This window comes from Cornus florida, unplaced genomic scaffold (assembly GCF_030987335.1).
Source record: "Cornus florida cultivar Cherokee Brave unplaced genomic scaffold, ASM3098733v1 CherokeeBrave_3.0.0_Hap2_Chr11, whole genome shotgun sequence".
Lineage (NCBI taxonomy): Eukaryota > Viridiplantae > Streptophyta > Magnoliopsida > Cornales > Cornaceae > Cornus > Cornus florida.
In genome coordinates, this window is record NW_026775581.1 from 105,350,341 (window position 1) to 105,378,141 (window position 27,801).

General features: G+C 39.1%; 1 protein-coding gene across 1 annotated transcript; it reads right to left on the minus strand.

Annotated features, from left to right (window-relative positions):
- Positions 1-534: 534 nt before the first annotated feature.
- On the minus strand, positions 535-27,683 carry LOC132284181 (AP-4 complex subunit epsilon). The gene is made up of 11 exons (XM_059786264.1): positions 26,726-27,683; positions 17,039-17,224; positions 13,824-14,039; positions 13,634-13,744; positions 13,087-13,284; positions 12,851-12,982; positions 11,702-11,758; positions 11,470-11,586; positions 10,484-10,561; positions 3,037-3,180; positions 535-2,210 (listed from the first exon to the last, which is right to left on the minus strand). The coding sequence occupies exons 1-11, from the start codon at positions 27,326-27,328 to the stop codon at positions 1,113-1,115; spliced, it is 2,940 nt and encodes a 979-aa protein (XP_059642247.1). The 5' UTR covers positions 27,329-27,683; the 3' UTR covers positions 535-1,112.
- Positions 27,684-27,801: the final 118 nt, after the last annotated feature.

Genomic DNA, 27,801 nt, shown 5'->3' on the forward strand with positions numbered 1-27,801 from the left:
TAAAAGAATAGAATTGCTAACTTAACATATGAACTGCCCAGTGGGCCTAACAAGTCCATCAAGGATAGCTTTAGGTTAGAAAAACTGGGCTTAGCCCAACCTCTTTTAATTATATATATATACAATTGTTCTAACTTCCAAAAATAAATAAATAGTAGACCCCAACCTGGTGAGCAAAATAGCATGTAAGCACTTGGACAAAAAATAAAAATGAAGAGATTCAATTCTCCATTGATAGGGTCCGTCATTTCTTAAAAGCCTCATTAAAAAGGGGGCTTCAAGATGCAATTTGGGAAAATTTTCATTTGTTTTGTGTCTTTTTTGCTGCACGAATTTGGAGGGCACAGCTGTGTGATAAGGCTAGGCCTTTCAACTCATTCAAAAAACATGAAAAGACTAACCGCAGAGCAGGGTCAACTTTCTGTGTTTTCTTTTATTTACTAACATAAATCATCTTCTTTTTTCAGTGCACCCCTGTACGCGTATAGAATTAATCCAATTCATAACACTCTAATGAAAAGATCTCACCAGTGATAAATATGAATCCTCGGTATATTTAGACCTTGCTGAAGAGCATGAGAATAATATATCAAACCAGATGAATTTGTTCCCATTAGGCAAACTCAACCTTTCAACAAAAAAACGGAGAAACGTACATTTTTCACCGAAAATGGGCGTAGAGAATTAAGTCCAAATAAATACAGAAACCTAAACGGAAAATCTCTCTAGTACACCATTATTATAACAACACGAGAATGATTGCGCCGTATGTATGGTCCCCCTCGTCCTCCAAAATCTAAAAGGCAGTATACATGCACAAAGTCTCCACTTATTGCTCAGGGGAGCATTATACTCCGAACTCATTCTATTCTACAAGTACCATACCATCCTGCAACAACTACATAGAGCTGTTCCTGGCTTCAGCACCACCCCTAGAGGTTAAACACTCTGTTCTGGATGCTTTGGGAACTGTTCTCTGTCACTTGTAATTTCTATCATCAAATAACTGCACCATAAGCAGTAAAATGTGCAAGAAAATATCTTGCCTGAATAACACAGCAATTATGCTCAGAGAATGGTATCATTGCAGCATGACCAACTCAATAAAAATATTATCCAAGCAAATCGCTGAACAAGTTTGGATTTTGGTTTGTTGGTGTCACACCCATCTGCCTCACAAGTGCATCCTTTTCCAAGGCATCTTTCAGATTGGGTCCTTTGTTCGGTTGTGTTGAGTGCACAGTTGTATTTCCTTCCGTGGCACTTCTGCTGGTTACATTTGGCAACCCAGACATGAAATTAACCTCATCCGTTGAAATAGGATTTGCAACATTACCACTCTGCCCGCTTGGAGGCATCTCTCCATACAGTGACAGAAAATCTTGTGCTTTAGTAGCATCTACCGAACCATGATTTGGAGTAGAAGCATCTTGTGATGAGTCAAGAAGCCCTTCCAATTGCTTGAATGGATCCACAGATGGAGTACTACTTGTAACAGTTGGTTCACCCAAGTCAAGCAAATCCGGAGGTGGTTGAAGATTTGTCTTCTCTGCAACCGATTCAGAAGATAAAGCCACTCCCTTTGTCGCATGGGACTTATCTGTTGCCTGGCTGCTTGTCCTTGAAACCTTAGAAGATGGTCTTTTCTCAGGTTTTGATTGACCCCCAAATAAGGAAGCAGCAAGCTTTTGCTTTTCATGAGAAATTTCAACTTGGGGCGGCCTTCTTGAATCGTAAGAGACATCAGGCACTTTTGAGTGTCCACTGCCCGATCCATCAGGCTGTGTTACTCCATTAACAGGCCTTTGGGAATTAGAGTTCGACACAGATGGTGCAGTAGAGTAAGTTGGCCTACCCCACTTCTTTTGAACCCCATCAAGTCGTAGCTTGAGTTCTGAAGGTCCGGTATCAGATACAGATGGCAGTGATGCAGTTTGGTGGATTTCCTTAGGGTAAGATGGTTCAGGTACTGGAACAAGCTCAGTTGAGAATGCTGGTGCAGCAAGAGGAATTGTTAATGGCGCAGAATGTTTTGGGAGCTCATAGGCCTCAAATCTAAGAGCATGTGTTGAAGTTTCGTGCTGATCTTGGTTTCTAAAGTTGCTCATATTTAATACTCCAGAACGCTCATTCTCAGGGATATAGGGTTGAGCCCCATTTTCCAGCGACTGTTGTACATAACTGTTGAGAAATGATAGGCTTTTATCAATCTGCAAGGAAGATCAAGAGATATTAGCATTCTGGCAAAAAATGATGTTAACAACATGAACGAAGGGAACGGTCAATGCTCATAAGAAATTAGGCACCTTCCAAATATTAAATACAGGAAAAACACACAATAAACATGAACACAGGATACACGTAAGACAACAAATTGAATATGTTGTCACGAGGCATAGGCGAAAAGACTCGGTGACTAAGATACTGTAAGAATATCAATCACTAAGATACTGGGATGACCCCATATTTCACAAATAGGATGCATCAGAGATAGTCTACAAATAAACAAGGAGAACAGCCAGCTGTTCAAAGCTGTGGAATTCAAAATGGAAAATTAGCAGATTGGAAGATCTGTTGAGAGGAAAAGGAGAAACCACAAAAATGGAGTTCAGCTGAGTGTAACGATTGTAAAAATAGATTGATAGAGGATGGAAAGCAGAAGAATTCTATTGGAAGCAAAAGCCCTGCATTGATTGGCAGGATATAGTCATGCAGGTACTTTGAAGCTCTGCAATTCTGTGGTTGGGTCTGGTTTGAGAGTGTCTTGCACCTTTTATAAAGATGATCTATTCATTGTTGCGAAGGCTGCTGTTGCTCGAAATGGAAGTGCAGTGAGTGGATGAACAATTCAGAAAAATAGATAAACGAATCAAATTAAGAAAAATATATATTTTCGAAGAGTCTGACTAACAGTGAAGCATACAAGACATGCATAACTATAATCTCGTTCAAACAAGAGTGAGAAAGCAAGTTGACAAGCCAAGGATCCAACTATAATTGAAATAAACTAGTCTAGATTTGGATGCTAGATAGGACCTCAATGTCTTCACAACTTGCATCTGATGGCATTATACTCTCAACAGCATGAGCATCTAAGCAGATGACTGCTTGAAGTTCATATGCACGTTGCTGCAAATCTGTTGAATGGGATGCTGATAGTTCTTCAATCAAGGATTGACACTGCAATAAGAAAAGAAAATTAATCAATCTGAAAAAAATTCTTCCAAGGTCAGAATATCAAACACAGGTGATTCTAATGGTATTGACTCTATAAGCATAGAAAAGAAATCATCACTCCTTAAATTCAATATCCTTCTCTGTGACGATCCAGATGCACAATACAGTTTTATCTCAACTTTCGGACTCCATCAGCAAAAAGGCAGTGACCCAAATAAATCATGGTAAATTGCTAATTGCTCTAACAATGATTAGATATGTGAAAGTAACAATGGTATATGGCTCATTGGCTTTTAATCAATTTCAAGAGCCTATGGCTCATTGGCTTATAATCAATCTCAAGAGCCAATTTCATTTTATGGACATGAATGACTGATTACCAACAGGCCTGTGGCCTAGCAATACCAGGCCCCTACTTCCCAAAAGGAGGTTAGGGGTTCGAACCTCAATGGAGGCATGTGTGAGTGAGTACCAAAATAGGAAAATAAAGACATGAATGATTGATTTTTCAAGTTGTGATCCCGCACATCAACAAATTGTAGTTGATATTTTGAGTCAAGAAGCTTATTTAAAGCACTTTTAGCCATATAGACATAAAGACGACAAACAAGCTAATATGCATTAACCTACAAAAATTAGTCTTCACCCACTACACCATCCATGAAATTTAAGTTGATCCATATTATCATAAGAAACTATCTATAGCTAGCTTCAATCCCACTCAACCTCAACCCAACTTTAGCATTGTTTACCACTAAACAAGATAGGCAACATAAATTCTGTGTCGCTATCTCCACTAAATTTCCAGTTAAACAACATGGCTATCTTATCTTTCTCTACCAACTCAATCCATGTTATTTTGGTCTCGCTTCCCCCTTTTTTTTTTTCTTTTTTTTTTTTCCTAGTTGGTAATCACACACAAGTCTCGCTTCCCCTTTCATTACCCTTAATGCAGATCAAGTCATCCTTATTGTTATAATTATTGGATAAAAACATAACTGATCCAATGAAAATTTTATAAAATTTACCTTTACACATACATCAATTGTACAATATTTTAGAAGCACCCCTCCATAATTCATTCTATTTTAATCTATGAGTAACATCATTTCGAAGTTTTCTTCGCTTGCAAAATAATCAAGCCAAACAAAATTATTTTCTTTTTAGCAATTATCGACTATCAATTCAACACATCCCAATCTATGTTTCTAATTGTTCTAAAACTATATTCTATATGTTTAATGATTATTTCTATTCCTATTTATCCTAAAACCCTATTAATAGTAATCATCTGTGCTTTAGTTTTTTCAATAAAAACAATATCATCATTTTTTTTTTGATAAATAAAAGAATATTATTAAAAGACGCTCAAGAGGGGAGCGAAACCCAAGGAAATACAAAAGAGCACAAAGGACTCAAGCCTTCATAGAGGCCAAAAAATCAACAATTTCCCCCAACGATCTATGATCTCTCCCTGAAACCCAACAAAAAAGAGTTGAAATAATCGAGAATTTAAGCACCGAAATCGACATCGCCTTTCCTTCAAAGTATCTCCTATTCCTTTCAAGCCAAATACACCATCACACACAAAGCGGCGTAGCTCTCCACGCATCCTGACTGAGAGCCCCCACATGGCAACCTCTCCACATCTCAATCAACTCTCTAGTAGATCCTGGCATAACCCAATAAAACCCAAATAAGCCAAGCATCAAATCCCAACACTCTCTAGCCAAAGAGCAATGAATAAGAAGGTGATCCACAGATTCCTCATCACGAAGACACATATAACAACGATTGACCACCACCTGGCTTCTCCTTCTCAAATTATCCTGGGTTAAGATCCTACCCAGAACCGAAGTCCACACAAAGAAAGCCACTTTGAGAGGAGCCTTAGAACGCCAAACAGACTTCCAAGGAAAACGAACTCCAGGATCAAAAGAGAGGCACTTGAACAAAGACTTCACCTCAAAACGCCCCTTGGAGTTTACGACCCAATACCAACAATCCGAATCCTCCACCACAATCCTCTGGCGATATAACAACTCCAAGAGACGAATTGCCTCATCAATCTCCCAATCCTGAAAGGCACGCCTGAATCGAACATCCCAAACCAGTCTCCCATTATCAAGATGATAACAGTTAACCACCAAGGCCTGCCTATCCGAAGCAATCTTGTAAAACTGAGGAAAGGCAAGAGCAAGAGGAGCATCACCACACCACACATCCTCCTAAAAACAAATCCTCCTCCCATCTCTAAGACGAAACCACATGTGCTTGGAAAAATCATCCCAACCCTTCCGAATAAATTTCCAAACTCCCACCCCCCGCGGATTTCTAACTTCCAAAGAGCTCCACCCTCCTCTCATCTCTCCAAAACTACAAGCCACAACCCTCCTCCAAAGCCAATGTCTCTCCACACCAAACCTCCACAACCATTTTCTAAGAAGGGCCTTATTAAAGGGCACCAATCTACGAAGACCCAGCCCACCATTCCGAATAGGCCTGCATACCTGATCCCATCTCACCAAATGGAACTTAAACTCTTCACCTCTGCCCCCCAACAGAAAATTACACTGCAACCTCTCAATCCTCCCCGCAACTGAAGATGGAATCTGAAAGAGAGATATAAAATAAGTGGGAAGGCTAGAGAGGGTACTCTTAATCAGAGTGACCCTGCCGCCCTTGGAAAGATACTGCTTCTTCCAACCTGCCAACCTTCTCTCAAGTCTATCCACAACTGGATCCCAAATCCCCACACACCTCGAAGGAGCTCCCAGAGACAAACCTAAGTAAGAAATGGGAAAAGCACCAGTGCGACATCCAAGGATGTCAGCAAAAGTCTCAATCTCAGGAACCTCCCCAACCGGCACCAAAACGCTCTTGCCCACATTCACCTTAAGGCCGGAGACGACTTGGAACCAAATCAAGACACATCTCAGATATCTAATCTGGGACACATTCGCATCACAAAGAACCAGAGTGTCATCAGCAAACATCAAATGAGAGATCTCCAACTGAGAAGCAGCATCCCTGCCTACCCGAAAGCCTCTCACAAGACCCAAATCAGCAGCCCTTCGCATCAATCTACTAAGGGCATCCATCACAAGCAAGAACAAGAAGGGGGAGAGAGGATCCCCCTGTCTCAAGCCCCTTGAGCTAGAGAAAAAACCGGCAGGAGCACCATTAACAAGGACCGAAAAGCAAGCACTGGAAATACAAAACTGAATCCATCTCCTCCACCTAACACCGAACCCCATCCTCTCCATCAAGTACAGAAGAAAGCTCCAACTCACATGGTCATACGCTTTCTCAATGTCCAACTTACAAAGAACACCCGGGACCCCACTACGCAATCTGTAGTCCACACACTCACTAGCAATAAGGACTGAATCCAAAATCTGACGGCCTCCTACAAAAGCATTTTGAGAGTCCGAAATGATACCATCCAAAACTTTCCTCAATCTAGAAGCGAGCACTTTGGCAATCAACTTGTAGATACAACCCACCAAACTAATAGGGCGAAAATCCCTCACACCCAACAGTCTGAAATTCCTTTGCAGATATCCTCCGCCTTACTCAACCCCCTCAACTCGAATCCTCCCTATGTGATTTCCTCTTCTATGAGCATTGGCCAATCTATGGAAAAATTTCGTGTTTCTATCCCCTTCCTTGAGCCATAAGGCTCGAGATTTTTGCCTCCACGAGATCTCCTCCATGATAGCAATCTCAGAAAACTCGGCCTTGCACTCTGCCCTGCTAAGCTTCAAAGCTTCCACCAAATCCCCTTGACCCTCCATACGGTCAATAGTGGCAATCTCCGTAAGAACCCGATTTTTTCTCCATTCCAGATTCCCAAAGACCTTTTTATTCCAAGTCTTAAGATTCTCCTTTAAAAGACGCAATTTGCCTGCAAGCAGATGACTAGGGGTACCCACCACACCATACCCCTCCCACCAAAGACGAACCCGCTCAAGAAAGCCCTCAGCCCGCAACCACATATTCTCAAATCTGAAAGGAGATCGTCTACTGCACAACCCGCCACAATCCAACAACAACGGAACATGGTCAGAGATAGGACGAGGCAACGATGCTTGAACAACTTCCGAGAACCTCTCCTCCCACTCCCCCGACACAAGGATTCTGTCAATCCGGGAAAGGGTAGGAGGGGTACGGCCACTGGACCAAGTAAACGGCCCTCCAACCAAAGGCAAATCAACCAACCCGAATTCATCAATAAACTCCGAAAAAGCCACCATATCAGACGTCCACCTACCACCCGTTGACCTCTCAAAAGGAAAGCGAACCACATTGAAGTCCCCACCAATACACCAAGGCAAACACCATCGACTTCTAATAGCATACATCAACAGAACTCATCCTAAATGAGTCTAGTCAATTAATTCATAAAGCAAAGAATAAAGACTTGATGATGACCTCACATTTAAGTCAATAATGAATGGAAATTTACCCGTTTCTTCCGTATCGTTGAGGAAGTAATTGACTTGCTCTATGGTCATAAGAGAGAAAAGTAACAATACTAGATGACCGAGAGCTTTCTAGTTGGTTAGTTTCACTCTCTACCCTAAGATAAGTTTCCCTCTTTCCTTTTAAAAAGGTCCCAGAATAAGATCCCTTTAAAAGTCAATGTACAAAAATTAGAACTTCCCTAAATTGCCCTTAGATTTTGGAAACGTTCCCGACAGGTTAAACATGCAAAACGTTAACATTTTGAGGGTTTGTATTAGACCAAGGTTAAAAAGTGCACCACCCAGTGTATAGTCCACCTGCCGGAGTGCTACGATGGGAAGATTGGAGCATAGTCATGAAAAGTGCGCTTAGGCCAAAAAGGGCACAAGGCACCTCCAGGTGCGAGATTTGTGCCTTCCTTGGCCTCAAGCGATTTACAAGAAACGCACAACTCTACAGGTATAGTCTGCCAGCCTTGCTTAACCTTTTTTGTGGCTGCGCTTTTTATAAGTACTTGCTATCATGACACTGCAGATTGTTGATTATTCTATTGGACAACTTAATTTACAAAACTACAGAAATTGGTTGCTATTATTATTAATTTAGTTAAAACTTTGTAAACTTGTGAAAATAGAATTAACAAATAAGCGTATGAAAACAAACTTTAACTACAGCAAACTTGAGATCTGACACTCGGGAATGGCAACAGGGTAGGTATGGGTAGGGGATCCCCTCCCATCCCCAATCCCACATTCCCACTTACTAACCTCTTGCAATATCTATAGATCAAGAAACAAACTTAAACTACAATAAAATAATGCTGAACAAAATTGTAGTTCTCTCAACAGCTTCTGATAGCAAGAAAAATACTGCTTCCTTTTTCTTAGGAAGAAGAAGTCCCTCATCACTTGAATAATACGAAAAAGAAAATATTGATATACGGGAGCCAAACAAGGTCCAGGTTGAGCTTGAAGTGACAGATACACCTCCCATTGCATCTTAACAAGGCATCAACGAAAAGAACAGCATGTGCAGGCAAGGACAGAGATGGAAACTTCAACAGTTCATCACATTGAATAATTTGTTTGACTAATCTCTTGGAACACGACATATTGAGAAACCAACACCAACTTCAACTAGGCAAATAATGCCATAAATTCTATTCCTCTCACCTGTCTCTGGTACCAAGAGTATTAGCAAGCTTTGGGCTCAAATTTATCCCAGTTAACAGGAGAAATATTTACATTCCAAACAACTCTTACTCTAGTGAATTCAACTCCAGATTATATCCAAGCAATTTATCAAACATTTTTATCGAACAACTTGCATTTACACTTGTAGGTAGCTATTTTATCCATTACAACAAAAAAAAAAAAAGGGTTTCATCACTGGATGTTAGTCCCGCCCATGCGGTGGGAGAGGAATGTAGAAATTTTCTGTGTAAATATTCTCATAATATATTAACATTTTGTACAAGTATATATAGAAAAGAGGGAAAGCTATACAATGAAAAGAATCAAAAATCTTCCTACAATATGTTCCTAATTTAAAGCAATCAATCTATCCTATTTTATTGCAATCAATCTGTCCTACAAACTTGTTCTAATTTAGAAAAGTCAGAAATCAATTTAATCCCTAAAATTGAGGGAAAAAATATATCTTCCAACAAGGAAGACTGGAAACATAACTAACATTTGCATTATTTTACAAAAAGTGACTGCTCCCATACTTGGAACTCAAATCTTCACACTAGTCAACGTGAGCCTACCATGGCACTAAAGTAAAAACCCCACACCTAGCAATTATTCCTTCGTTCTTGTGTTATTTTGCATTTGCTTTAGCATCATCTAAACTTTCCCAAAACCATATGTCCATTCCTCAAATAATGTCTACAATTTTACTCACTAGATACAGCCTTACTACCAACTATTTAGGGTTGACTGCACAAGTCATATTCACACTCCATTTAAGCCACACTCTATGAAAGCGCATGCTTACATTTCCTTTCTAGTAACTGTAAGCAAAATCCTTCTAGGCCTTTTCTTTGTCCTTTAAGATCCTTGAATCTTAATTATATCACTCCACAGTCCTGACAGTGCAAATGGACAAATATGAACTTCTAAACACATGCACATGGATAAAACCAGAACACATATTTAAGTATTAAATATGAATTTCTAAATTATCATTGAGCATGAAACCTAATCAGTCCAACCAGTGTACCATTACAATTTGCATTATGCAAACACCAGAGTCAACCTCCCACGACACAAACATACCCCTACTTTGATATCCTAATCTATATGCTCTCCTTATCAGAAAACAATATCTGAGCAGATGCCCCAAATATTGTGAATTGCAAGATTTATGTGCATACCTTCATAACATCAGAATAAATTGTAATCACTGTGCAAACAAAAATGGGGCTTTACTAAATTATCATGTGTATTTTCTCTAATTTAAAAGAAAGCAATATAAAGGCTAAAAATAACCATTGTAAAGGTACTCATCTAAACTAACTAAAGGTGATCCCAAAAAAAATATAGAACAAAGAATTCAAGGTAAGTGACCAAATCAATAACTACCGAAGAAATTCTTAACTGATACAATAGACAGTCATATCAAAATATTGGACAGACCCCTACAGCAAACACTTCAATATACTACCTCAAGGATCCACCGTCACTTTAGGGTCTAAGTATGAAAATCAAGTGGTTATATAAATTGAGAGTAGATCAAAACTGAAATGGGTGCTAACATGTGATTAATTACGGAATTGCAGAAATCAATTTTGATGGAAAAAGGAAGAGAAGCATGGTTAAGTGCTACAAAGACCTACCTCAGGTAGAATGTCCACTTTTCTCCCAGCTGCTATTTCAAAAGCATATAATTTCATAAGTGCTGTCACTCCATACGCCTTCAAAATGAAAAAATAGAACAGAAAAAAAAAAAAAAAAGGTCATCACAAAGTTCAAATATATATATATATATATATATATTTACTTCAAGCCTTGGTAGTACTGATTCTATGAATCTCGTCAAGAGCATCTTCTTTAACAAATAATCAAAAGAAATCGTATATATATATATACACACACACGCACACATACATATGTTACCACACCCCATGTGAACTTGTTCTTACCCGTGAAGGAGGCCAGCTTGGGCGTTCCTCCTCTTTTAGTTCCCAAACTCTCACATTAATTATCCAATTACCCAACTTTTCATCTACTATATATATACTCACTACCCACACAACCCAAGATGCACTAATGTCCCATCACAACCACCTACAGAACCAACACGTAATTCCTGATTCTATGAACCAATTTGATTTCATTTATTATTATTATCAACAATAATTATTACCATTATTGTTATTTTGGCATTGGAGTATTAAAACCCCCAAGTAGAAGTTCTCAAGCACTTTTAGCAGATGCATGGCACGTGGTTAGTAGCATAAGTGACAAAAAGGACAGGCTTTAACATGGCACTTATCAAAGCCAGATTAAAAAGACAATGACAATACTTTGCTAGGTAAAAACAAAATTGGAACAACTAATTTGCAATTTCTCTAACAGCTTCTGAACAACTTTCTACCACAGAACATAACACTGTTAAAGTGGGTATAATAGAGCAGAATGCTAACAGGAAAAGATGGCCTAATTCAACTTCTACATGGATTTTCTATCCAGCAGAATTGGGATTCAATATATTTATAATGGATTATAAACAGTGAAAAAAACACTATTAAACTGTGTCAGAAATTAAAGAAGTTCCATATCACTCGGACAAAAAGAAAAAAAAAGACAATATCACAAGAACCTTGACAGTGTCATCACTTGAATAAGCCTCTGCCACATCGCATAACCTCTCAGTGATATAGGATGCAGAATACTTCCCATCTGCAGTTCCATACTCCCCCAACACCCAGCAAATGACCTGTAACTCAAAACCAACAAATAAATGGATAAAACACAAGAATGATGTCTTCAGAAATATTCACATGTACAAAAAACAGATAATAAGCTGAAACCAAGATTATAATAGAATTTACTTGAAGGAATGCAGATGGAAGTTTCGGCTCTCCAATTAGACGCAAATATGACTCCACCTGTAGGTATGCAAAGACACAACAAATAAAGAGGAAAAAGACAGAGAATCAGAAACAGGTGTAGCTGTGTTATTGAAGTATCCATCCCTGAAATTCACATGTTTTATTGATATGGGAAAGGTAATTCCAGCATTTTTAATTTCTTCCACCATTTTGTTTATAAATAATTAATGGGAAAGAAAAACAGAAAAAGAAAATTCAAAATTTCTCAAAGTCCATATGTTGCAATGAGTGAAGAAGCCTTGAAAATGCTCATTTTACTGCAAAGAGGTGGATCGTCATATTTTAAAGTAAGATCTCACTTTCCCTTGCAATATAAGTGTATATCAACTATCCTTATTCCCATCCCCCAAGAAAGAAGAAAGAAGATCTTTGCAATTCGCATCTCCTCATCTTTATGCACAAAATCAACAGGCATCCTAAGCACAATAAATATAGCAAGGGAGTGAGGGGCACTGCCGAAACCAATTAAATAAGCCCCAGCCACAGAAAGAAAGAGAGAAATATAACCTTCTTCCAAACTTCATCCCTTTCGCTTCTATTCTCCACCCAAAACTTCGACTATGCAATCCATGGGTTAACTAAAAAAAAAAAACATTCCTCCTACATGGACAAATCACCAGCGAAATGAACCATAACTTGGCAATAAGAGCAATCTATCCTCTACTCTAATGCCAGTACTCAAACTTCTTTAAGATCTTTTTAACCACAAAAATCCTCTCAAACCACTCCAGGTTTAAAATTCATAAACCTCTCTTATCCTTCAAACTATAAGAGAATGGTATCTCCACTGGAGCTGTACAACACACTTTATCACTACCCACAAAATATCTTAACAAAAGAAGCCAGTCTTCAACTGGAAACACAATTCAACTAAGATAAAGGCAACTAAATTAAAAAGAAAAAGGGGCAGGGAGATCTTTGTGTCTTACTCCTCTAAAACCCTCCACTATTATGTTGTTCTTCAGAAACCTATAGAAGCTTAAAACACAATCCTACTTTTATAATTATTAAAGACAATTATCCAGTCGCACAAACAGTGGCAAAAGCACGTGGATTGAGAAACAAGTAATATTCATTCAGAGAACATACAGCAGATGATCTCAGTTGACTATCTGCAGTATCATCGTCCTCTCCAAACCCTTCAGCAATCAACCGCATCAAGTTATGTGCCACCTTAATGTTCACTAGATCCCCCGCATGCTCGAATACTTTATTCATAGTCTGTGGAATAGAGAAGTCAAAAAAAGGTATCCAATGATGGTTCAGAAAACATATATATAATGCTGTCAGAAATAAATAAAAAAGAACAAGAATATTTAAATAACCTGGATAAACCAATGGTTGCTTGGTGCAAATTGCTCTGCAAGTTCAACACATCTGGATGCTATTTCTGTTTTGTAATGATTATCATTAATGCTTATCATGTAATCGATCATACGGTCCACAATTACTTCCACATTGGAAGACTTCGTCATTTTGTACAGCAACTCAAAGGTTTTTCGCTTTAGAGTATCATCTGGGTCCTGTGACATTGAACAAGTCAGATTTCAATTAGACTATAGGTGACAAAACAAACACATTTTAACTTATCAAAGGACCAAACCAGCACAGATCTCAAAAATTCATTATCCAAATGATCTATGATGCAACTTATGTACAACAGCCAACCATTAGACAAAAACAAACAGAAATGAAAAATAAAATATTTTATTTTTAAGACAATATAAATAAGACTGTGAAAACAGAAACTTGTTTAATGTAAAAGGAAACAACAGTTAAAGAACAAAAAACATGGATCACTCTGGAATTCCAACGGCTCCACGAACTCAAATGGAGGTCATGTCAAATGCATTTGTGAAGATATTGTCTCACCTCCAAGCAATCAATCACAGCCAGTTGGTGTTGTTCAGCGATTTCAGGACTTATCTTTATCAGTCGACCAAGGGCATCAATGCCCATGTATCTTAAATTATGACTATCACTCTGGCCACCAGATGGGAACATATTAGTACCAATTTAAATATAAAAAAAAGTAAATGTGTGAGCGGACAGAGAGGCAAACCTTTAAAAATTTGGAAATTGCATCAGCTGCAGCTTCTAATAACTTAGGATTAGGGTTTATAGAGGAAACACAACATATGCATTCATAAAGAACTGCATTTCCAATGTTACTTGACGTATCACATTTTCTCATTATGTCACCCACAATGGTATACATATTTTCACTTGCCTGCTTGTCACCACTGCCCAGTAAGGCCAAAATTTTCAGCAACTTGATCTGCATAATAAATAGCATAACTACATCAACTCTACAACAACAATAACAATAAAAATAAGTTGACCAGGCTAATGGATCTAAATTCCTTGGTCTCTACAGCTCCACTTTTCTTCAGAATTAAAACAATAAAGGAGGCATTAATACTTTTCTCATTTTGACCATACTCAAAAAAACAGGAAAACAAAAAAAACAAAAAACAAAAACAAAAAAAATACCCAAAGTTTCCATGACCTTCTTTTCTACCACCTCCCAGTTCTATTGGAGAAAAGCCATGGTAAATCCACCCAGCCCTGGCACCCTATCACCATTACAACTCTTAAACGCCATCTCTTCCTCCTCTTCCACTAACGGTCTCTCCACCCACTTTTTATCCTCCTTTGAAATGCCAGCAAACTCTAGGTCAGCCACAAATGCACTCCAAGAAGATTTTTCTGTATATAGTTGTTGGTAGAACAACTCTCAGCCCCCCTTTATATCCTCCTACTTCCTTAAGTCCTCTCCTGCAATGCGTATTTTTCTTATTAGGTTGCCCCTCCTATGCGCATTCATCAACCATCCCCTCCTTGAGTTACAAAGCTCTAGATTTTGCCTCCAAGACACTTCTTCCATTACTGCAATGCCTCCAAGCTCCTGTAACGCCCCGAATTTTCTAATAAATTTCCTCAATTTATTCAAATCCAAATACAACAGTATTCACCCAGGATCAATAAAGGATATTTTATTTCTTTTTGTGATCCTAGGTGAATACTGATGTATTTGGAATTGAATAAATTGAGCAAATTTATTAGAAAATTCGGGGTGTTACAGTTCCGCTTTACACTCCTCCCTTCTACACCTTTCCACATCATCAAGGCCACTGTCCCCTTATTTGTGAGATTTCAGACAACAAAAGGCATTTCTGTCATTCCCAGTTACCAAAAATCTTGTGTTTCCACTTCTTACGATCTTATTTCAAAGCCTAAGCTTGTGTGCCAAAATAAAACTAGGGCTTAACCTCAGTGGTATTCACCCCGCTAGTGTTTAATCCTGTCCTTAAAGTCATCCACCCTGAGCAAAATGTTTTCAGATCTGAACAGAGACTTTCCTTTCCTCATTTCTCCACAATCTAACAAAACTAAAATGTGGCCTGACACTAGCCTGGCCAAAGCCACCTGAACAACATACATTAATTTCTCTTCTAATCCCTTAACACCAGCAATCTGTCCAGACTAGAGAGGATTGGAGATTGTCTGCAGTTGGACCACGTCAAACAGCTTGTGTCTAGGAATAAACTCCAAGAACTCCTTCATAGTTGTTGTCTACCTACCCCGTGTATCTCTCCGTAGAGAACCAGACAACACTGAAATTGCCCCCCTACGCACAATGGGAAATTCTATGTCCTTGCGGCATTCTCGTGCTTACCAACATTAGACCCCTTTGCCAATCATCAATGGGGCCAAAAAAGACCCAATTCAACCGCCATCCTCCTCCAAAGCAAACAAGCATGAAACTTCAAGCCACCCCTTCTCCACCTCCACTATAGAGACCCAAACGCTTGTCCTATAAAACCAAAATGCCATGTGCAGTACCTTCCACATCAATAGCCACCCAATCTATATATCGACTCCCCACAAACTCCTAACAATCCCAATCAAAGTTGTATCTAATTTAGATTCCTGCAAGCAAACCACCTAGACACCCCCCCTTCTTCAAGGAAATCTTCACTAATCGTTACCTTCCTTTTTTCTGGAATTGGCCTTCAGTAGAAGTCTAGAAGACAATATCTCTGCTTAAACAGCATAACTTGCCCAAGCTAGCTTGAAGAACAAAATAACTATATTTCCTTCACGTATCTAAACAACTCCAATTTCTAATTATCTATCATCAAAATAAAATCCCAAATCTCCTCCTAGGGAAGACTTGCAAATAAGAAAGACTATTTTTACAAGGTTGAGAAGAAACCAAAGATAAAATTATGGTGTTCAAACCATCTATTCTTTAGCAACACCCGTGCCGCCAAGAGTCACTTTTTGTGCAAATTATGCCAAAAGTTAGTTTTATACCAAGCCCACCATTACCAGCACCCTCAATTTAAAGAGTCCAACACTAAATAATGGAGACTCAAAGAAAAATCCAGGAAAAAATCTCCACCACGAGAAACACCTGCGTTGCCAAGCATCATTTTTTGTGCAAAGAATGCAAAATATAATTTTATGGCAAGTACACCCTCGAAAAGCCCTCATGGAACAAAGTTTTTTGGTTTTTTCTCCCTATTTGAAATTCACGCACCCACTCTGCCCCTATAGCGACTTGAACCCCTCGACCGTGGAAGGTCAGGATGTACCACTCACCCTTTGTATTTAACACTTTCTCCTATTTTAATCACTTAAGACCATAATTTCCTTATCATCCAATCCTAGAATTTTATAATTTAGCACTCCTACAACACCCTTGTCCATATGTGGCTTCCAGGGTCATTTGTGTTAAATTCCTTATGTTGCTAGACAATTGCTGGTTTGGTTATGCCAATCGCTCTAGGGTTTTGAGAGGCCTAGCTTCATAGGTTGTCCTGCATTGTTTAGTTTTTCTCTTTATAGTAACAAATCAAACACTTGCTAAAAAGAGGATTACTAAAACCCAATAGATTTGCACATGACTCTAGAGACAAATGTAAAAACATACAATTATCATCTTGCTACAAACACTATCAACCTTAAAGAATTCCCAATGATTATTTCCACTGAACTATAGATTGTGATTCTAGCAATTGTTTAATTAAATAAATTTGAGGCTGCGCCTAGTGAAAAACCAGAATTCCTTCCCTACAGTGAGAACAAAAAGACGAAAATTAAATTTGGATGTTTGCAGAAACTATTTTCCTGTCATTCCTCAGCGCAATTATATATACATCAACGATTAAAGCTTATGTAACCATCTTCCCTACATCCTCATACTGAACAAGGAAATAATTTCTAGATTCAGTAAGTAATATCCACAAATTATACAGAGATATGACATACTTGAATAAATGGAGCAGGCATCTGATGGTAATCATAACTCTTTGGCAATCTGCGCTCAGCTACTTGCTTCAGAATGCTGACAAAACTGATGACCAAATCCTTATAAGAATTAACATCTATGGTGATAAGATCAAAAAGAGGGCACAGTGTTGCACCCATAACCCCGGGATCATTATCACAAAGCCTCTGAAGAAAGAAACAAAATGGTAAAATATTAGTTCCTACAGAAAGGACAAATGTAATAAAATAGCAGCAAAAGGAAATAAAATAAAATAAAATAAAAAATAAATGAAGCAACTTTAGTTTAGAAACAATATTATTGATTTCTTTTTTAGTTTGTGCCTATGAATTCGTGTTTATATATTATAAAAACAAATATGTGGTGGTTTTATGAAAATTGAATTCCTTTCTCAGTAGACTTGAAGATACATATTTGTGTATATTGATTTTTGTTTTTTTGATAAGATTGTATAAAAAGAAGCGTTCAGAAGGGGAACGCGTCCCTTAAAAGCTATACAAGACCAAATATGGCCTCTAATCTCTCAAAGAGTCAATAAAGTCCACTATTTCATCAAAGGATTTACAACATCTCCCAAGAAATCCCGAACATGAGCCCCCACTAAACAGTCTCTCCAGGCCTCAATCAAGCCTCTAGCAGCTCTTAAGGTTATCCTGGGTCAATATCTTTCCCAACAACACAGATGTCCAAACAAAGAAAACCACCTTGAGGGGGGCCTTAGAATGCCAAATAGTCTTCCACAGGAATGCATCTCCTCGAGAAGTCTTAAGTAATCTAAAGTATGGGCGAACCTCAAAATGACCCCAAGAAGAGGGGACCCATACCATAGAATCAGGGACTCCACTTACAATCTCTTGATGATACAGTAACTCCAAAAAACCAACTACTTCCTCAATCTCCCAATCTTGAAAATGACTCAAAAAACAAACATCCCGGATGATCTACCACTATCAAGACGATAGCAGTCACTTACCAAGGCATGTCTATCCGTGGCAATCCTGAAGAGTCTGGGAGAGCAAGAGACCGTTGCCCACACCAAACATCCTCCCAAAAACGAATTCTGCAACCATTTCTGACTCGGAACCTGATATGCTTAGAAAATTCATCCCATCCCTTTCTGATGAATTTCCACACCAACTCCACTAGGACGTCTCACCTCCAGCGAATTTTCTAGGCATGTCTATCCGTGGCAATCCTGAAGAGTCTGGGATAGGAAAGAGCAAGAGACCCTTGCCCACACCAAACATCCTCCCAAAAACGAATTCTGCAACCATTTCTGACTCGAAACCTGATATGCTTAAAAAATTCATCCCATCCCTTTCTGATGAATTTCCACACCAACTCCACTAGGACGTCTCACCTCCAGCGAACACCAGCCACCTCTGTCCTCCCCTAATCTACTCACAATCACCCTCCTCCACAATTTGTGCCTCTCTAAACCAAACCTCCATAACCACTTTCCCCAAAAGGGCCTTATTAAAAGGCACAAGTTTTCTGATACCTAACCCACCATTCCTAATTGGACGACACACTTGCTCCCAATTAACCAAATGAAATTTGAACCCCCACCCAAAAGAAAGTTCCGTTGTAATCTCTCTATCCTCTCAGAAACAAAAGAAGGAATCTGAAAGAGAGAAAGGAAATAAGTAGGAAGGCTTGAAAAAGTGTTTTTCATCAAAGTCACTCTTCCACCTTTCGACAAATACTGCTTCTCACTGGATCCCAAAAATCCATTCTCCTCGACGGCGTCACGAGAGGAAGCCCCAAGTAAGAGATAGGGAAAGAGATTTACTTATCAAAAAAAAAAGAGATAGGGAAAGAGCTAATGCAACAACCTAAGGTATCAACAAGAACAGAAATATCAGGAACCTCCCCAACTGAAACCAAACACTTTTTCCCATATTAATATTCAATCCAGAAATAACTTGAAACTATATCAGAACGCATCTCAAATATCTCATTTGAGAAACATCCGCATCACAAAAAACCAAAGTATCATTAGCAAACATCAAATGAGAAATCTCCAACTGACTAAGAGCGTCTCTCCCCACCTGAAAACCCCTCAAGAAACCCATATCCACCGCCCCCCTCAGCATTCTGCTTAGAGCCTCCATCACGATGAGGAACAAAAAAGGATAGAGTGGATCTCCCTGCCTCAAACCCCTCGAACTGCAGAAGAAACCCGTTAGAGCTCCATTCACAAGGACAGAGAAACAAACACTTGAAATACAAAACAAAATCCAACTTCACCATCTCTCACCGAAACCCATCCTTTCCAACAGATAAAGAAGAAAGCTCCAAGAAACATGATCATAGGCTTTTTCAATGTCCAGCTTGCATAATACACACCCCACTACACAGCCTAGAGTCCACGCAATCTCCAGCAATAAGAACTGAATCAAGAATTTGGCAACCTCCGACAAAAACGTTTTGAGAATCCGATATCACCCCAATCTAGCACCTCCCTCAATCTCAAAGCAAGAACTTTAACTATCAATTTGTAAATGCACCCCAACAAACTAATAGGTCTAAAGTCCCTAACATCCGTCGCACCCCCCTTCTTAGGAATAAGGGCAATGAATGTGGCATTCAAACTCCTCTCAAAGCGGCCCTGAGAGTGAAAGGCATAAAATGTACCCATCACCTCTCCCTTAACCACCTCCCAACTCTCCAACAGGAATCTCACGAAAAACCCATCAGGACCCAATGCTTTGTCCCCATTACAGCTCTTTAGCGCCATAAGCACTTCCTTTTCGGTAAAAGGTTTTACGAGACCAATATTCTTATCAACAGAAATCGAGTCAAAATGAAGCTCCCCAAGCAAAGGTCTCCAACTAGAAGTCTCAGTTAACAACTTCTGATAAAAAGATGCAATTCCGCTACACACCTCCTCATCCTTGCACAACAACACACCATCCACCGAAATTCTCCCAATATGATTTCCCCTTCTATGGGCATTAGCAAGTCTATGAAAGAATCTCGTGTTACGATCTCCTTCCTTTACCCACAGAGCCCAAGATTTCTGTCTTCACGAAATCTCCTCAAGCACCGCAATCTCTGACTGGCCCTTCTATTTCTCAAAGCCTCCCCAATATCAGCCAGCCCCTCCATACGATCGATATCAGCAATCTCTGTAAACACTCGATTCTTTCTCCATTCCAAGGTCCCAAACTCTTCCTTATTCCACCTTTTAATATCTTCCTTCAATCAACGCAATGTACCCGTAAGGATGAAGCTTGGGGTGCCAATCACATCATAACCTCCCACCAAGAACGAACCCTCTCCAAAAAAAACCTCTGCTCGAAGCCACATATTCTCAAATCTAAAAGGAGAACTTCGTTTCTAGAGACCCCCGCAATCAAGAACCAAAGGAATATGATCCGAAGTTCGTCTAGCCAATGCCGCCTGCACCAAATCTGGAAACTTCTCTTCCCAATCACCGGATACCAGGAATCTATCCAACCGAGAAAGCATAGGAGAAACTCTGCCACTGGACCAAGTGAACATCACTCCATCCAATGGTAAGTCAATCAACTGAGAATCATCAACAAAGTCCGAAAATTGTGCCATAGCCAAAGTCCACCTCCTCCCTGTCGACCTCTTAGCCGAGGATCTAATAACGTGAACATCCCCTCCAATGCACCATGGAAGAGGCCATCTCCTTCGGATCGCCCAAAACTCCTCCCACAACAACAACCGTACCTCATCTTCATTAGGACCATAAACACTTGAAAAGATCCAGCAAAATCCATCCTCCTCCAAAGAAAACATACAAGACACCAAGAATCTTCCCATCCACACATCAAGCTCTGATACCCATCTTTTATCCCACATCACCAAAATGCCCCCTGAGGACCCCATAGCATCAAGAAACCCCCCCCCCCAAAAAAAAAAAAAAAAAAGATTTCTAACTACCTTATCTGAAACCGATCCAAATTTCGTTTCTTGCAAACACACCACATGAACACCGCACTTGCGAACTGACAAACTCACCACCTTCCTTTTCTCCGGGTCATTGAGACCACGGACATTCCATGAAGTAATGCATAATTTCATGAGCACACCAATGAGTTCTCCTTCCCCCTCCTCATCCCTCGACCCTCCACTCGTCCCTTCATAGTTGACATACGATATTAAGCTCCTAACCTCCCTCTCCCCTTTCCCAGATGGAGTCCTTTCCTTCCCCACCACATGCTGGTCCATATCAATATCAAGGAACATTCCTTCAGCCTGAACTGGATCACCATCAAAAGATACTCCAAGAAGGTTTCCTATAGCCATAACCAAATGGAACTCATTTATATCATGGGTTAATTTCACTCACACTACCTTAGGTTTGGCTATATTTCACACTCAACCATCTTTCGAAAATAACTATCACTTAAGTCTTAAGTCCATTTCTACTTTTCCGTCACAGTTTCTGTTAAAAACGTGTAAAAAGACAACTTTACCACTAATTTTTTTAATCCCATTTACTTTAAAATATCTATTTACTTAAATTACTATTATACCCTTAATGAATACTCCCACTACTAACTATCGCCGGAATTAGATGTCAGAGCTTTCTCTCTACCACCTCGTCACCAAACAGCTCCCGGAATTAGTCCACGGTTGCTGGAGGTCTAGCAATCATAACAGCTACTAGGTGGCGATCACGACCCACACCTAAGGTCGATCTCTGCTTCCAAAGGGATATCCGCCATATTCGGTGGCAAAAGTGGGGGTCGTAAAAGCAACCAAGGGTCGTGCCATGGACAGTGATGACCGTTGTTAAAGGTCGTTGAACAGTGACCTATATGCTCCATTTTCGTAAAAGCAACCAAGTTTGGCTGCTACTTTTGAGCAACAACTGGTCGGCGTGAGAAAGGCGGCAACTTGCTCCCCACGCGCCGTACCTGCTGCAGGTCACCCGTTGTACCTACCGCTACTGGTTGTTTATCAGCGCACACAAAGCCTCTTTGTTTTTTATTTTTATTTTTTCTTCTTTTGCAAAAATGAATATTTTGCTGTCAAAATCTTGGCGGTCAAACTTAGTTTTTAGTTTGTTTTTATATTTATTATTTCTTAATAATCAAATATGGTATCGGAACAAGGAACAAACCAGGAATTCTGTGGTGATGTCGGTTATGAGTTTACTATATGAAGGAAGCTGAACCATTGCATAAAAGGGTTTACATCTGAACTAAAAGAAACTTCTGGTTGTGAATTCATCCCTGCAGTTGGGATGAAGAAAGTGTAAAAGCAACCAGACACGCAGGTCACACTTGACTACAGGATGACCGTACTGGGGCACTCGGTGGACCTTGATGGGAGAAACACCCACACCTAAGGTCGATCTCTACTTCCAAAGGGATATCCACCATGTTTGGTGGCAAAAGTGGGGTTGTAAAAGCAACCATGGACGGCGATTACTGTTGTCTGCCAGCACAACTTCACGCGAACGGTAGTGCGATGAAGGCATCGAAAACTGAATTTAAGCCATCAAGACTGATATTGGCAACAAAACAATTGTTTTGATTTGGATCTGATGGACGCAGTCAGAGAGGACAAAAACGATTGTGGCACCAGTTGTGGCGAGGGAGGAAGGAGAGGCGACAGCCGACATGATATATACCTATAGATATATATATATATATATATATATATATATATCAAAATTAATATATATATAAATATTACTCTTATATATAAATATTAATATATATACATATTCATATATATATATATCAAAATTAATATATATATATATAAATATTAATATATATATATATAATTGTAAATTTGTAAAGTATTCAGGGATATTATAGTCTTTTTATTTAATATTTTAGATTAGATAGTACTTTGGCAAAGTCAAAGGGTATTTAAGTCATATTACATAGTGTCAGAGCTCAGTACATAACGATTGAGGTGTGACTGAAAAACGGAACAAACGTTTGTAGTGTGAGTGATAATTATTTTTGAAAAATGTTTGAGTGTGATATTTGATCAAACTTGAAGGGGTGTGAGTGAAATTAACCCTTATATCATTCATCAGCTCAATATACATATGTTGGGCCCATTCCTTAATACTCATAGTTGTTAAAGGCTCAAGGCGCCAAAGGCCTTCTGGAGCCTAAGCACAAGGCACAGTATAAGGCGCAAGTCCGATCAAAGTAAAGCGCATGTATTTAATAATGGATATTTAAACATATTTTATTATAGATATTCATAATCAAGCAGTTTTTGCAGTTAATGTAAGGAATGAACCATAAATTTATGAATTTTGTCAGATATTTCATAAGTTTAAACAATATGATATAATATGATATAGAACCTTTTAATTTATTAGTTATTAAGTAAGAAAAAAAATTATATGAATAAATGATTAAAAAATACAAGGCGCGCCTTTTTTTGAGCCGGCAGCGGAGCCTACCATAAAGCGTGAGCCTGAGGGCTTTATGTGAGCCTGATTGAAGGGGCCTAGCCTATAGGAAATTGAGGCACTCTAGTCGAGCTTGCGCGCCTTTAACAACTATTTAATAGTTTAAGCTTTCAATGCAGTGTGTACTTCAGTACGGTACTTTGGAACTGTCGGTGCAAATCTCCACATCTACATCTATTTCTCCTTTTGCATTCAAGTTTGCACTTTCTTTTGGTCTGTCCTTATGACTCTCTACGTGCTAGACAGCATCTCAAGTGAGGGAAATGGACATGATTGGGCTTCTCCATTACCAGCTGGAAAATTCTCTACTCTTTCATTTATATGTTGTACAAGCATGAATATTTTTTCATCTTTGGACCTATGATACTTTATCTCAACTCTTTTATTGAATTGGCATATTGGCATTATGTTTGATATTTAAAATTGTTTTGCCATATGATTATGAATCTGTGATATTGTTGGACGTGCTTTATGGGGAAAAATAATTGGTGCCATCACCTCTTATTGCATGCTCTTATGTCACGTTTATGAAGAGTAGAATTTTCCTACTGGTTGTTCAGGTCACCCTTATTCATTCCATGTACTGCATTGACGGAGCTTACTTAAATGGCATGGTAAATTAAAAGTATGAGATGTTAAAGCTTTTTATCTCAAAGGACTTTCAACTTACTCGTCTTATTGCAAGTTAAATCTAGTGAATTATTTAGTTTGTGTCAAGAATTGGCTATAGGATATTTTGGAATGTAACTCGTATTGATGGTGAAAATTTATAACTTGCATTTTTATAGAAGTTGTTACTATATGATTGAAAAAAATTACTTAAAGAACACCCCATATGCTCGAGCGAGCCAGGTTGGGTTTCCGGAACCTGGAGTACAAGGTCTAACATCATCAGCCAAAGGGGTTAAGTGCCAAAAAACCCCCTGATATATAGGGTTTGTGCAGAACTAGTCCTTATTTTTTGAAAATGTGCATGTTAGTCCATAAAATTCAAAAAAGGTACAAATAAGCCCCTCTGACCACTTTTTGACAAAAACTAAATATGAAAACCCTATTTTACCCTTTTCATTCCCATTTTGCCCCTCACCCATATGTGCATATAACCCCCTCTCTCCCCGCTATCTAGGGTTAGAAAATGGTTATAAACTTACTATTAAACTGCAGAAAGAATTGGAGTTAAGAAGAGCAAATGATCGACCTGACTGCGGGGTGACGAAGATCTCTTTGCAAATCATGGCGGTGTTGCTGTAGTTGGAGTTGTTGGCATCGCAGAAACAATTGTGTTTGTGGAAGAGATTTCAGAAATTACTCACAATTAAAGCTTTGATCTGTAAAGCCAATGGTCCTTTCATGCATTTTTTTCATCTTTGTCTTTGAGCAATATGTGTAGTAAAGGAGAATAAGCAAACTGGGATGATGAAATTGATGGTTTCAGTGGAGATTCTTATTTTGTCTGGTGGATTTTTTTTTTTTTTTTATGCTTTATATGGATTGAGGTCGAATTGATGATGACATTGTTTTTGCTTTAGGGTTTTGTGAAGGGGCAAAGAAAGAAAGACCGAGAGAATGAGAAAGGGTGGTGACTGGTGAGTGGCGGTGGGGAGAGGCGCTGAGATTTGTTAGAGAGAGAAATAATTTATTTTTTTACTTTTTCTTTTTAATAAAATAGTGTCAAAATGTTGTTGGCCACGGTATCATGACCAAGTTGGTCCTGATAGAACAGGACCAAGAACTGTCCATATTTTAAATAAATGTTAGTATTTTTTTCTGAATAGTAATAATGATCCCTAGATAGATGAGTAAGAGAGAGAGTGAAATGACCTGATGGTGGAATCATGGTGGTGTTGCTGTAGTTGGAGTTGTTGGCATCGCAGAAACAATGGTGTTTGTGGAAGAGATTTCAGGGCAATTCCAACGAAATTACAGAAAGGAAGGAACACCAAGTCAACAGGCATGGATCAAAGTCCATGAATCAATTTTTTTTTTCTCTTTTTTAGTAACAATAGTATACACAAATTGGACAAAAAGGTCATTTTACATGGCTTGAATTTATAATTATTAATTTATTCAACTGAAGTGAGGGTATTATTGTCATTTTATACCATACAGGGACCTATTTGCACCAAATTGATTAGGGATGGCAAAATCCCTATACCCGGCGGGTCCCCGCCCCACCCCTGTTATGACGGGTTTGGGGACCCATTTATATAAATGGGGAGGGGATGGGGATTGTATTTGAAACCTCGGCGGGGGACGGGGCGGGGACGAGGGAGGGTAACCCCACCCCTCCCCGCCCCGTTGATAGTGCATTTTTACAAAACTATCCTTACATGTTATAAAATATTACTAAATTACATAACTATATGATAATATATTCACTTCTGAAACCCTAAATCTATTCCCTCGCAGCATAGTCATTGTTGAAAGAATGTTATTTTTTTTTATTGATCATGTTGAAAATTTCCAGACTATTCTAAAAAATGTTATATGTGGTTTTGCTATACGTTTGATCAGGTTGAAATGATATGTTTTAAATTGTTATAATTGTGCTGAAACTTTATTAAATTATTAGGCTGAAAAATATTATAGTTGTATTGATTTTGTTGAAGGTGAATTGGAATTTTAAAAAAATTAGGCGGAGCGGGGTGGGGCAGGGACGGGGGTAAAAAAATTTGACCGGGGATGGGGATGGGGAATGAGATCCCCGCCCCACTCCGCCCCATTGCCATCCCTAAAATTGATAGTATAGGGGGGTTTTATACCACATAGGGACCTTTTTGCACTATATCAATAGTAGTGCAGGGTTTTTTGCACCTAACCCTCAGCCAAAGTAATAGATTAATAATATTTTACTCTGATACTTTGTGACAGTGGCCATTTTCCATTACAGAATTCAGGCCACATCATAGCTAAATGATTCAAACTTTCAATCTGATAATTTGTGATGGTTGCAATTTGCCACAGTATATTAAAAGCTAAACATTTTCACTCTCTTAGTGATAGTGGCAACTTGACATTAATTAATCTAGTGTCAGCATTTCCAATATAATTTAGCTATGAAAGAGAGTTCAATTTAGTATTGCGCACGGCCATGAATATGTAAAACACAACAATTTATCTCCAATAGAACACAAGTAGAAACTCATACTGCATTGCAGGCACAATAATGTCTCACAAAGCAGCAAAAACATACCATGCACGAAAACTAACCAAAGCACAAATGTATATTACTATATATGAAGCACACCTTTCTGAAATTGGAGACGAGATGGTTGACGGAAGACGGTGACCGCTGATAAAACCGATGAAGTGCCATAACTGCCTTCTTCCGAACTGCCTCTTTGGAGTGCCCCAAAAGCTCCACCACCTGTGGAAGAACTGCCGGAATTGTCTCCTCATTAATCAACTTACACACCGCATTCAACGCGGCACAAACCACCAAGTAATTGTCCGATTTCAAGTCCTTCTGAATCGTATTCACAATCAGTATAATTAGATCGTGATCTTCATTCAGAAAAAGCGTGACGGCCAAGTACCCAGTTCGTTTCAACAACAGTGAGTCGTCGTGGGTCATCTTCACGGCGTGGATGTACCCGAATGACGCATCGTGGCCGAGCATCTCGATGTAAACGAGGCGAATGATGTACTCTTTCATCTTCCTCTTGGGGATTTCCGGCTCGGTGATTCGGCGCTTCAGTGTCTCGATCTCGTGGAGGACGATCCGATCCTCTTCGGCTTTGGATCGTGCCTCGCCGATCGATTTCACCAGGTCGAGAAACTCTTTGGACTGCCCGAACCCGCCTTGGGAGCCCATTGCTAGCTCCCGACCGATTGTCTTCAACTGCTCCATCTTGAATTTTGGGTTTAGGGCTTCGATTTATATTCGAAAATTAAATCTTCGATTTATAATTCGAAATATCTTTTCTTTTTTTCCTTTCTAGGGTTATTTGGGGGATGGAATTGAAGGCAGAGGCATCGAAGAAGAGCGTTTGGTAGATCTAACACTGAATGTGCCTCCAGAAGAGAGAAAGATCCGGAGGAGACACACAATTAAATTGGTTGATTTCACAGAGTGCGCTTCGGAATTATGAGAGATTATATATACTTGAATATAGATATAGAGAGTAGAGTCTGCTTTGTAGAAGAAACAAAAAAACATGAGAAGAATTGGGTTATTAACAGGTAAATGGGTGAAAAAAAAGCTCACGGCGATAGATCTTTTGTTCTTCGTTAAGCTAATACCATACTACACGTGGTGCGCACGTGGTGAGGTTTTGCGTGATGCTGTTGCTTGGTTCGCTTATGTTTTCGTGTTCTAGAAAA